Raw genomic sequence first — 13,641 nt, forward strand, 5'->3', positions numbered from 1 at the left:
TCGTCCCAACTCTATCATTCCATCACTATATATATAGATTTATCTTAATATATTTTTCGTCTAACATTAACCTGAATTACTTACTCATTTTAAATAAATTATTATTGATGCCATCAGTCCATTTTTGTGTTTGCGTCCAAAATAAAAAGCACCACACTCAGACTTTTACTGACATTTTATTATTTTCCCAAAAAAAAAAATGAACAAAATTAAAAAGAAAAGGAACTTTTCTCCAAAATAGTTTGGCGGACGGTTAAAAGACAAGATTAACCCCCACATGCTCCCCTCTCAGATGGACAAAGCAGCTGGAAGAAGGTAGAGAAAAGGGGACGAGCAAGCGTGTTTTTTGTTCTGGAGTCCTGAACCTCATCTAGCTTTTAAAATCAACGTGTACATAAATCTTTTATCATAAACCTCTGCTATCTTAAGGCCTCTGCAGTGCGGTCAGCCGGACCAGAAGGAAGGGTCCGGCCGCTCAGCGACCACCAAACTGATGAATGGTCACTACAAGTGAAGAGTCGGGTAGAAGGGTGGGGATGCAGGACAGCACGTGGATCACAGGTTCAAACCCGGCGAGCCCACGTCTTACTGTCCACGAGTGAGCGAGGGGGAAACTGATATGTTCAGAAGGCTGTTTGGAAAGTTTGGAAGGCATGAGAGGCGGCGGGAGGCGGGGAAGGACGCGCGTTTATGTGAAGGTGAGCCCAGCCTCGTTGTAGACCTTGAAGACCTTCTCGATGGCGTTGACGTAGGCGGCCGTCCTCAGGTCCAGGCCCAGGTTGTGCTTGCTGGCTGTGCGCATGATTTGCTGTGGGACGAGAACACAACACGCGTCAAGGAACTGAGGGTGGTCTGGAGCAGCATCATCATCATCATCATCATCATCATCACGTAATCTCAACTCACCCGAGCAGACCTCTCCATGGTGTAGGCCAAACCTGAGTGAACGATGTCCTTCTCAGATGCACCCTGGAACACAAGTTCAACCTCAGATTCTCTCTTCATCGCAAGAGTTCATACGTGCAGATACTTACAGCAACTCTGGCCTGGAAGTCAGCGGTGGGCACGACAGGGATGGGTCCTCCCTGTTTGCCGAACTTCCTCTCCAAACTCTCCTGCACGGACACTGGAGAGAGAGAGAGGATAAAAGGTTATTTTGAGTCGAACTGGACGCTGCCATTCTTTTTCCGCATAGGTTGGAGACTCACTCAGCAGGTGGTAGTTGGAGTCTCTCTCGTACTTGAAGGTCAGTCTTCCATAGCTGACGTGGTTGAGATTCTTCAGCCACTCGAAATACGACACCGTCACACCACCGGCGTTCAGGTACATGTCCTGCAGGAGGAGAGGGTTTAGAACTAGAGTTTTAGGAGCCAATAATAATAATCTGGCGATATGATATGTACCACAATACAGGATCAATTATACGAAAAGGGCAATACTGTAGAAACCGTTATACATCTGTAGTATTGTCGAGTACTTGACTCTGGTGTTGCAGAATTTACAGACCACATGACTCTTGACGAAGTCGTAACTGCTTTCATTGGTTTTGAAACCAAAATGTGTCCAAACATCAGCTTTAAGAGCAGAGTGTATCCTCTCGTCCTCAACGCTGGGATCTTGAGGAATTGTACTGTTCAGCTGCAGAGGACGTAATGACTGCTGCCACCTAGTGGCTGGAAATGTAATTGTAACACAAAAATGAAACTGCAAGTATTTGCATGTTAATTAAAATTAAAAATCTAAAAACATTATTTTAAATACACTTTACTTAAATATAAACCATAAAAGAACTACGATAAATGATAAAATCTAAAATGTATACATTAAAAAAATGTTTGTGCATGTGTAATTCATTGTGTAAATTATATATGAAAAATCTAAATCTACAAAGTGCTGTTAAATATTGATACATTATTGTGCATTAAAAAATATGGTGATATTTAGGTGCATGGATATTTTTCTAACACCGCTGTGACAAAAAAACAGGTTCTTACAGGAATGACCATGACTTTGTTCTCCAGGAAGACTTTGTCGGCCTCGGGGGTGGTGGGTCCATTGGCACCTTCAGCAATGATCTACAAACCCACAGGAAGTGAGTTACAACACCTGGACAGACTGAGAGTATCTCCACTTCCTGACACACCTTGGCCTTGATCTTGGAGGCGTTGTTCCTGGTCAGCTGCTTCTCCCCGGCAGCAGGGATCAGGATGTGGCAGTCCGCCTCCAGGATGCTGCCTTCGTAAGGTTTGGCTCCGGGGAATCCAACGATGGTTCCATGGGTCTGCAGACGGAGAGCAGAGGTGAACATGGAGGAACACAAAAGCCACTCAGAGCTCAGACGAGCCATCATCTACCAGCTTGTAGTCCTCCAGCTGCTTGGGGTCGATGCCCTCTGGGTTGTAGAGGGATCCGTCGATCTCACCCACGCCCACACACTTGGCTCCGAACCTGTGCAGGTATCTCATGGAGTGAAGACCCACATTACCGAAGCCCTGTGGATCAACACGTCACACTGTTAGAAGACATCACAGGACAGGTGATTCCATTTAAACTCATGGAGATGCTGGGGATCTACTCTGGGTCTAAAGATGGATGAAGCTAGAAATATTGTCCTGTTCAGCAACAGTGTGTAGAACCTCTCAAATCCAAGGTTACAAAACCAGCGTGTCCTGCTTCGCTACAAACTGATTTAAAGAGATATTTTCTATTGAGCGAACAGAGCATTTTGTGTCAATCAATGGTAACGCAGGGATTGTGATTCCTTTTCACGCAATAAATCTCTAAGAAAATCTAATCTAAAGGACATAATCCCGAAACATACTAACAGAGGGATTAGATTGTCCCACGTCATCTTTCTTTTCTCAACATAAACCTCATCAGCCCCAGTTGAAATCCAGAGATATCCATCCTCCACTTGACCATAGAAACTTAGCAGCAAATAAATTTAAAATACATCAAAAACATAATTATCACAATAGCGTTTTAGCAGCCGTTTATACTTCAGGATCTTAAATCATCTTTGCTTCATTTTAAATATCTTTATCTTTTGTCCGTTTATAATGTTGTTTTGCCATTTATTACATGTTAATGTGTCTCTTTGGTGTCGTCAACATCAACAACAGTGAACTGATCTGCTTTTCATTGTCGTTTCCCTTGTTAAACTGGGATGGGTGTCGTGCACTGAGCTGTGAACAGAGAATTGTGCCTCAGCTGCATCTGCCACTGTCTGTAATGAGATCCAAACCAGATGGCAGCGTCCTGATCGACTCTAAGACTCTCCAGCTCAAATGAAAAACCTAAATCCAGGCGGTTTGGACCCACTGCAGTGTGACCAGAACCATGTTATATCTTCTCTCATCCACAGTGTGAACTCACCTGGACAATAAAGGTCTTGTCCTGGAACCCGGGGGTCAGTCCCAGAACGCTCATGTAGGACGCCTCGTTGATGAAGTTCTCGATGCCATGGAAGACTCCGCGACCGGTGGCGGAGATACGTCCGTGGATTCCTCCTTGGCTGATGGGCTTCCCGGTCACACAAGCGTGAGCGTTGATGTCCTGAACACACGAACAAGCAGGATTTTAAGATAAAACACTGAGCTGGTAAAACCTCACAAACCTTTATTAACGTTTATAAATCCACTGAACAGATGATTCCTCCAAAAGAAAACCCATAGCTACGCTGCATATACTGTATTTTTGACAAACGTCAACCAACCTTAAGCGCCACTCACATGTGTAACATGAGCACCACAAACTGCAAGCAAACACGTGAAGGACTTGTGTCACTCCAGATAGCTGCACAGAAATGTGTCACCTTCTCCATACTGAACACGTGAGTGCCGAGTAGGTTACGCTGACCTCTAGTACAAGTGCTCCAACATCTTATTTCTTAGAAAGGTGTTGCAGAGAAATGACAAAAAACCTGCTGTTGCACTTTTCTAGGTTTAAAAATACAGTTGAAATCATATTTAATTGTCTCCCTCCAGAGTATTTGTAAATCATTTCATTGTTAAAAATGATGACGAGGAACCACTAAATCCTTTTTAAGGCACGGTTTACCTTCTACATATTTAAATTATAACGCTCCCTAGCGACAAGTCTAAGGGACGGTTTTAATCAGTTTATTTGTTAACTGATGCACAGCAGCTGTAAACAACAGCCAACACCAAAACTAAGTTTGTCGACCAAAGAAACAGTCGCTCATAAAAACGTGGAAACAAACCCCTACTTCCTTTAACTCAACCAAAACTAAACATAACCATAATCCCACCGTTCACCATTCAATGTATTAGCAAACAGTGTATTAACTGTGTGAAATGTGGTTTAGAAAATGTTTCTAAAATGTGCAAGGAGGGATCATAAAGGCCTCAACATGCATTTCAATTGTGGAAAATTAAATGGTCACTAATTCACAGACTCGTTTATAATTAGGGGTTTTCAGTAACGAGGGACTAATGTACTTTCATAACTCGCTACAACAAAACTCGTCCTTGCAGTTCACTCTTGGATTTAATTTGACTTCGGCAAAAAGTTCCTCTTTACTCGGGAGTAAAGATATGAAAGCGTTATTGAAACCAAGAGAAATCAGTGCTGCATGAGTCATAAGAAAACACACCCTGAGTCATCAGCAGCGTGAAACACTGTAGTTGAAAAGGTTTGAATCCCTCATTAGAGCCCACTTGGTGAACATCGACCGCTCGGTCAGTAGTTTGAAATCTTCTGTTAAAATGAGTCGTACTGTTGCTTCAAAGCTTTTCATTTGCTTAAGACGCATGTGTCGTCTGAGCGCTTAACCCTTCTTATCCATCTGTTGTCGTTGTTGAAAAGTAAAATGATTGATTCTTCAACATAAACCCACACAGAGTCTGCAGCACGGTTAGAAGGGTGGAGGAATGTCTGTGGTGTGATGGGAGGGGGAAGCCAGGAAATCACCCTCAGTGACTCACTTCTTCCTCCATTTACTTTTTTTTCTTCTTTTTTTTCCAACTCTGGGCTGAAAGCGAGCAGATTTGGAAACATACCGTGTGAGCAATAGTGTTGGCATACGTGTCAGCGATCCAAGACATCTCCCTCTCGCCTGTGCCCATGTCAGGAGCTGGGACGTCGATACCAGGCCCTGGAGAGGAAAGACAGCGCAAACATCAGACCTCAGAACAGCAATAGATGAGTCAAGTTCATCAGGAGAGTAACAACAAGTGTTAAAGTCTAACAAGAAATGTGAATTTAAATTTATCACAAAAAACATATCAGTTTGACCCTGATCTAGTTCAAGGTTGTTGTGAGACATCCACAAGAAACAAGAGGCTCCATTTTCATGCCATGACTATTTAGGCTAGTGACCTTTAGTGACCTCTTCTATAGTGCTGAGTAGAATCAGATCAGCACAGAGGACGGGGTGGGGGGGGGGCTATTTAAAAGCATTCATGTTCCATTCAAACCCTGCACTGAAGTGTGCTCTCGCTGCCTGCAGCACGAACAAATATTTAGAAATGGCGAGCCTTTGCAAAGCTCACCAAACAACATGCTGGATTCATCTGCGAGCACATGACACGCATGGGAGTGAATCACTTATTACAGATCAGAATCAGGCTAGAAAGTATTATCCAACTGAAATGAAATCAAGGACACTCTATACGCCACTCACCGATGAAGCCCTTCTTGGCCAGCTCGATGGTGAATCTTCTGGTGATCTTCTCCAGCTCATTGTCCTGAGAAACGAACATGTCGGCGTGAAACAAAGCAGCGACTCCAGAGTTGAGTGTTTCTCACAAACTTACAGAGTAGTTCTTGGTGTTGATCTTGACTCCAGCTTTAGCACCACCGAATGGAACATCTAAAGGAAAATGGAAAAATTTAATTCAGAATCTGCCCATAACATTAAAATACTTTTAATACCTGCAAACTATACATGTTTCAATCCGTGCTCAATATATATAATATTTAATTCTACGTCTTGAAGATAACACCCATGAGTTGAACACGCATCTCACTTTGGGTTAAATTATGGCTACAAACGTGTACAGAAATCCTTCTGTTCAGTGTACTTGCTTATTCAGCAATTTTATGACAGTTGTCGTTTATCACAACACACAAGTGTATCTTACCGACAACAGCGCACTTGTAGGTCATCAGAGAGGCGAGAGCTTTGACCTCATCCACGGACACATCTGTGCTGTAACGGATACCTGAGGGAAGCACATCAGCACATGTTAGATCGACATGAACTGGCAAGAAGATTTTTTTTACTGTACAAAACTATAACAACTTTAAATAAAATAATGGATATAACACAATGCAAAGATTGGAATTTAGGTTGATTCTAAAAGTATGGCTGCCAGACTGACTAAAAACATCACAAACAAATAAAATCATGGCAAGACTTTATTTTATTTGTCTTGAATAATTGTACTGAGAACTATCGGATTTCAATGAAAAAGCAGAAGAATCAGGCAGGAAATGCATCAGGAAGTTCCCGTGACCACATCCCCTCTAGTGTCCTGTTGTCTGATGTTTACCACCATCGCCATAGGAGCCAGATCGTGCCACTCGACATTCAGCAGCTGCTTTACGTCACTTCGTCTCACCATCTCATGTATGCACGACTATATATTTAAGCTATCCAAGACTTGCTAAGTCACAAAGGCTCGAGAGGAAAAACACAAAGACAAAATGGAGGTGAAGTCCACCCACATGACGTCATCGACAACAAGTCGTAAGGACTTGGTCATGTCTCCACCTCCTGCTCCAGTCGCTCTCACTCCTTCCATTTGCAGGCCAAACTTTCTGCAGCATTGAATTACAAGACCAGCGACATGTGACCAGCTATTCATCAAGAAGAAAAAAAAATCTCTGTGGTGTCATCGCCGGTCTGCTGACGACAGTATCAATGATCAAATTAAAGTCCGGAAAACCAGGCCACCCATCCCCCGCCAGACAAGGAGAGCAGATTTAAAGGAGATCCCAGCACTCTTGATGAAAGTCAGACCCACTGAATGCAGTTGTTACACATAATCTCTAAAGGCCTGAACTGAAGTCAGTTAGGTAACAACCACGCAGTCGAGTACAATCAAGTGAATACTAACTGGGAATAATCCGTCTCCTGAGAACCATGACATTAGACTTTGAGGTGCTGTTCATTATTTGTGCAACTATCAGGAATCTTATCAGGAATCTTATACAGACTTTGTAGACCAAAGGTGTGAATTACTCGACTGAGGTTCTCTCAGCATAGAGCTGGGTATTGAACTTCTTTTGTGGTACCGACCCAAATGCTTTGTTGGTACCAAGTATCGAAACACGCTTCGTCTTTTGGTGCCAAGTTTCATTACGCAGGCGTGATCAAAACTTGACAATGTGTGGATTTTTCTGAAGAAAAACGGATAAGTGACAAAGACAGTGAATATCAAATTGATTTGACACTTCAGAGTTCCTTTGCACTGTCAATCTTTTATCATTTACTTTTCTGTAAAATAACAGCTTGGGAGTAGAAATGTTCTTATAAAAAACTATTGTTCAGAAACTTGTATCAAGGAAAGGTATATGTACTGGCATCGAAAATGGATCAATATCCAGCATTTGTTCGACATCTCGTTTTTTATAAGGTTTGAAACACTCAAACACCATTAAGTGCCTCCAACACATCTCCCTGAGAGCAGCTTTATTGATCGTCTTTCAGTGCAAGTGTAGCGTTCAGAGGAACCGGTGCACACGTCAATGTGAGACTGGATCATATCCTGACTGCACTGAACTCATCAGAGACAGTCAGAGCTTTGTGATCAATTTGCCCTGGTTTGGAGAGGAAAATATGAAGACATTTGCTCAAGAATTTTGAAAAAAAACAACCAATTAAAACCTGGCAGTATTCACCAACTGATCAATATTGACTGATCCTCTAGCACAAGTCAGAATGAAAGTGATACATATTACACTGTCCTCATGAATCCTCGAACAACTTTGACAGATGGTTAATAATTGAGCTGAAATAAATGTTAATCTGGCAATTGATCAACTCACAGCCCCAACAATGAGCCAAACATCAGCCTTTGCACTTTGTAGTTTAGTCTGAACAAAGTCAAAGACTGTGTCCAACATCAATGATTAAACCTGCAGAAAAACAACTCCCGTTGAAACTGCTTTGTCCGGTTCTTTATGACGTCACAAGTGGGCATTTCGCAGGGGACATTATGATTCGTTCGTGGTTCTGGCAGTTTTGAGTCACTTAGGCATGAGTTTCATTTATTTAAATTGGTTGCAAACTACATGTTATCTTTATTTGCACATCTTGTGCACAACAAAGTAAAAAATAAGCTTTCAAAAGACCACAGATCCACACATGATTCATCTGTTCCAGATTCTAGACAACAACAACAAGTCAAGGAATAAGGCGTTTGCCCTGGAGATGAGCAAGAGATGTGTGCCTTCATACCAGGACACCATTTCTTCTCATCCCTCATGTCTCACAGCCGGTCATGCTATTCCTCCATCACTGCTGTGAGCGCAATTGGATATAACAATTGTTATTTTCTTATCCTAAAGATGGCACTGTGCCACTTGCCATTCAAAATTACAGTCCACTGCTTGCACGGGGTCATTCTGCTTCCCAGTAATGATCCCACAACACAGCTGGTCATTTGTTTAGGCTTCTAAAGAAAACTACAGCGATGTATACATGCTGCACTTTAGTGATAAAAGTAATAATCTAGATGTGACTTATTTTTATATTTTTGTTTGGACCTTAAATATACATTGAGGATCATTTATTGCATGCTTTTTAGTTCACTCTATGATTACACTTAAAAGGGTTTGTATGTGCAAACCCTTTACAGAAATACACTTTCCCAGAATAGGACGCAAAAGTAAGCAGGTGCATGCAAGGGTCCATAGTGTGAACGACAAGGCAGAGTCCAGGGTAACAAATGACCCTTCCACTTTATGGCATGCCTCTTTCTTCCCAGAATTCCTTCTCTCCGAAAACACCCTCCCCCACCTGTCAAACTGCTGACAAATAGCGGAGACCGAAAACACAACCACCCCTTCCGCCTCCTTCCTCTATATCATATCCCTGTATGATCGCCCATAATGCACTGCGGCTCGAGGCCAAGCGAACTGAACCTTGAACTCAAAACCACGCCGTTAAAGGGTGGCGCATATATCACACTGCACAAATATGTTTACTTGGCCAGTAAAAATGGGGCTCGGCACATGATAATTGATGGCAACCCATTGTTCGTGGGTGGAGAGAAAATTGAGTAAACACACTTTTGTTAAAGCCTGCTCATGTTAACGGAAGCATTTCAACACCTTATCATTTGGTCGGAGAAACACTGAAGACAGTATTAACAAAAATAATGAAATTAAAGAAAAAAATGTTTTATAAAGGGATTTAAATATTCCAAGTTTGATACAATGTAACAGCAAAAAGAGATTTAATTATTATTGTATAATATGATTAGTGCCGGTGTTTACAATAAGACTTGTTCTCCCTGCTACTAAACATACAAGCATATTGACAATCAACTAAAAATCCTGAAAAGATTTGTGGGTTAAGATTTAACAGCCTTCTTGTATGACAACAATATTTCTGGAACTCCTGTTGTGTCATCAGTTGTATCTTGACCTTTAAAGTATATACTTTATTGAATATTGTTTTGATTGTTTAAGCGCTTTGTGACCCTGGTCTGGAAAAGCACTATATAAATAAAAATGAATTACTTACTTACATTAAGATGTGTATCTTACTGTTGATACATCCTTCATCACATTTTTTATGATTCTGTGCAAATTTTGGATTACTGAAGATATTGACATCAGTGTATTTTTTTATTTATTTAATCATCTTTACATTGACACTTCAGATATATATTTGATTAAAATAACTAATATTGTTGCACTCTTGACATGCCTTTAGGGGTCAACCACTAATTATATTAACGAACCGTTATCTGCTGGTTTTAAATACGATTAAAGCCAAGCAAAAATAATGAAAACATAAAGGGTATCATAAAGTGTTTTTCTTGCAGTGACTTGAAAGTCAAATGAACCATTAGCTTCGATGCTAACCACTGGAAGAATGTTGACAGCGGAGGAAGGTCACTTCCAGTAGCCAGCGAAAGTGTTCTCAATAACAACAACTACAACAAATAAAAAATAATATACGTGTTTTCTTTAAAACTGTAAGATTATTTGACGCGTTGAACTAGCAGCTGACACCCTGTCGTGACTCTTCGAATTGCAGCTGTTGCGGTGTCGTTAGCTAGCTCGATGCTAGTGCTAACGCTAGCTGTCAAAGACCCAGGGGTTCTCACCTCCTTTGCAGGGCGTCCGGTGCTGGCTGTGCTGGGCGCGGTACCCCTCGATCACCTCCCACTCCCCGTTGTCCCTCTTGATGGGGAAGGACACGCTCAGGACGTGGTTGCAGGGCTTGATGATGCGCAGGATCCCGCGCACACGGTGCCGCTTCTGCTCGGGGGTCTCCCGGGTCTTCAGACCCTCCACCAGCCGGTCCTCCACGATGGACGCGCCGCGGTCGAAGAACCCCTCGACCATGCGGAAAAAGTTGGGGTCGTCGGGCTGGTCCGCCGCCGAGTCGGCGTATCTGCGCACCCGCATCAGGGACGAGGAGGCGGGCAGCGCGGAGTCCACGCACCCCGAGGCCAGGGCGCTCCCCGCGGAGCGGCTCAGCAGCTCCCCGAAGTAACGGTACATGACGGCGGCGGAGAGAGAGAGAGAGGGAGCGAGAGAGAGATGGAGGGACACACAGGGACAGGGGCAGCTCCGCTGGCGGACTGGGAGGCAGAGACGTGAGGCGGTGGGCTTTAAAAGGGAAGCACCAATCACAGGGGGGCTCCTCGTGGGAGGGAGGGGTCAGAAGGGGGCGCGCGCACGCTGCGACGGAGAATGGCAAAGGCGCGCCCCCGAGGCCGTGATAAAAAAAAAAAGACCAAACACGCCTTTTATGATGCGACCTCTTTAAGATAAGGTAAGGTAAGTAAGTAAGTAATTCTTCTTTGTATAGTGCTTTTCCAGACCAGGGTCACAAAGCACTTAAACAATAAAAACAATATTCAATAAAGTATATACTTTAAAGATCAAGATAAAACTGATAACACAACAGGAGTTCCAGAAAATCAAGGAAAAGCCTGAACAAATAGAAACGTCTTAAGATGTTTCTTAAAGGAGTCAGTAGATCCATCAAGCGCAAAGAGAGAGGAAGATCGTTGCAAAGCTTAGGAGCAACAGCCTGGAAGGATTTCTCTCCTCTGGTCCTGAACCGTGTGCGAGGAACCATAAGTAGATTCTGATCCACAGACCTCAGAGCCCGAGCTGGGGTGTAAGTCTGGATCAGATCAGTGATGTAAGGAGGAGTCTGACCATGAATAGATCTGAAAGTAAGAACCAGAATTTTAAAGTTGATCCTGAAAGAAACTGGCAGCCAATGAAGAGTTTCACGGAAGGATCACGGAAATGTAAGTTCTTCTACTAGAGTGGGTCAGAATTCTCATGTCAGTAGTACTATGTCTTTGTCAACCATGAATTAAGTTAGTTTCCTGCACATGTTTGTCTGAATGAATAGAATGTACTCAGTACTCAGTACTCAGGTTTTTTCCAATAGCCACAGAAAATACAGCAATTTTTCATGAAAAATAAAAAATAAATCAAAATAAAATAAGAACATAAAGAGAAAGAACAAGATGACACAGTTTTACATTATCACTCACTGTTAGAGCCTGAACCAGAACTGACCCCCTATATTCCATGAACGACGTCAACAAGACGCGTTAGTAGCTAAAGTTTGTTTTCTTTTCCCAGGTGTGCATGAACGTAGCATCACCTTGTTGTCAGGAGAAACACACCTAAAGGTCACGTTTCTGCTCTGTAAACATCTTTTTTTAAGGCACTGCATTGAGATGCACATACAGCTGCCATAAATCATTAATCGAGGAAAGTCTGGTCATTTATTAGCTTCAGTACAAGGACCAGGTTCAGGTTTGTACTTTGAGTTTGTACAAAGATTTCCTAGCAGGTCTTTCTGCTGCTGTCAGCAGTTCTCGGCTCATTCCAGTGATGGACACCAGCAGGTGTGCCTGACTTTGTATACGTTTGCTAACATGTGTATTACACATGTAAGTAAGTAATTTATATTTATATAGCGCTTTTCCAGACCAGGTTCACAAAGCACTTAAACAATCAAAACAATTATCAATAAAATATATACTTTAAAGGTAAAGATAATACTGAGAACAACACAGGAGTTCCAGAAAATCACGTAAAAGCCTGAACAAATAAAAATGTCTTGAGATGTTTCTTGAAGAGGAAGCTTTTATTGTGGACCTATATGTGAAATAATCAATGGTTTAATGTATCGTGAAACACAATTAAAAGGGAAAAAAAAAGATTTTATATGTACCACCGGGGAAAAAAAGATGTTATACAGTACGTACCACCTTGAGTATTCCAGTTTGTTTTATCTCATACAACATGTCATGTTTGGGTTTCCAGGCTTTCACTGTGGCATGATGGGATAATCTCTGTGTCTCTTAAGAGTTTGTCAGACCCATCTGTACTTCTTTAATATTATTATTTTTCCAGTCTTGCTCTTGTCTTTGTCTCAACACTATTTGGTCTTTGTATGATGTCTTAGTTTTGGCTACAAGTCTACTGATTATCCATCATTGAAAAAAGGAAGAAATGATACGTATGGGCATCAGTGATCATGGGAAGATGTCTTTTAAGAGTTGGACATCTGTTAACATTAGATCGATGGTGATGGTGTGACTGGGAGGGGGAAGGGAGTCAATATAATCCCTTTCTTTCTTACCCTCATTTTGTAAAACATGCTTAGAAAAAGGAAGAATAGAAAATGAAGAAGGGAATTTGATAAGAAAATGTCAAGTCAAGAAAGACACAAGTTGCTACGGACAGTAAGAGGAATATGTTAATAAAGTCAATCTATCTTATCTATGTGTTTTAAATAGACTTCAAATGACCAAAGAAAGATCCATTAAAGGTAAGTAAGTATGAACGAAAAGGGAATAAAAGAAAGGGCTCCATATGTAAAATTAATTTACCAGAGTGTGTAATGAAAGGTACAGAAAAAAAGAAGGGAGTGAAATAAGAAAGTGGACTTTAGAAGCATAGATATTGTAGTAATACAAGTAGGATTGTTCAAAAAGAATTTGCCAGTGTATTAACAGTCCACACGGTAATGGAATGTTAGTTGCTAACAATAAAAAGGAATCTGTTAATTAGGTCAATGTATAAGATGCAACAGGAGGAAGGAAGGAGGGAAAGAAGGCAATTCATCACACATTATAGTCATGTACAGTGATGTATCCAGGCCGTGCTTCAATGTGTATCAGTGCGGGGGGGAGGGGTCTCCTCTAAGACAGCTGCGAGCGATTTAAGGGGTGTGAAGATGAAAGTATGGAGGTTCTACTCTGTGGACGTGCTGAGTCATTGTGTCGAGGTGAAGGTTTAACCTGGCAGCTCATTGTTGAAATGTATCTTCATTTGTATTGTTTAAACATTTGCAGGATCTATATGGTTGACGTTCTCTTCCTCTGTGTAATCTCTTATCAACTGTTCATGGTTTATCTACAACAAATGATGGTTTTGCACAGAGAGTCTGCTGATCTTGAATGA

General features: G+C 41.9%; 1 protein-coding gene across 1 annotated transcript; it reads right to left on the reverse strand.

Annotated features, from left to right (window-relative positions):
* Positions 1–157: 157 nt before the first annotated feature.
* glud1b (glutamate dehydrogenase 1b) lies at positions 158–10,782 on the reverse strand. Its single transcript, XM_087784206.1, has 13 exons — positions 10,305–10,782; positions 6,105–6,185; positions 5,778–5,833; positions 5,645–5,708; positions 5,022–5,116; positions 3,376–3,555; positions 2,355–2,492; positions 2,144–2,281; positions 1,995–2,075; positions 1,209–1,332; positions 1,035–1,126; positions 907–969; positions 158–808 (listed from the first exon to the last, which is right to left on the reverse strand). Exons 1-13 carry the CDS (start codon positions 10,702–10,704, stop codon positions 689–691), a joined length of 1,632 nt encoding a protein of 543 aa, XP_087640332.1. The 5' UTR covers positions 10,705–10,782; the 3' UTR covers positions 158–688.
* Between the last annotated feature and the right edge of the window lie 2,859 nt (positions 10,783–13,641).

Source organism: Callionymus lyra, chromosome 2 (assembly GCF_982586985.1).
Source record: "Callionymus lyra chromosome 2, fCalLyr1.hap1.1, whole genome shotgun sequence".
NCBI classification, from domain to species: domain Eukaryota; kingdom Metazoa; phylum Chordata; class Actinopteri; order Syngnathiformes; family Callionymidae; genus Callionymus; species Callionymus lyra.

Bases quoted from the DNA above. Each gene is read 5' to 3' on its own strand.
- glud1b (XM_087784206.1), bottom strand. From the start codon at position 10,704: ATGTACCGTTACTTCGGGGAGCTGCTGAGCCGCTCCGCGGGGAGCGCC. The intron at 6,186-10,304 runs GTGAGAACCCCT...TGCTTCCCTCAG, and splicing joins CCGGACGCCCTGCAAAGGAG to GTATCCGTTACAGCACAGAT. The intron at 1,333-1,994 runs GTAAGAACCTGT...CTCCTCCTGCAG, and splicing joins ACAAAGTCATGGTCATTCCT to GACATGTACCTGAACGCCGG.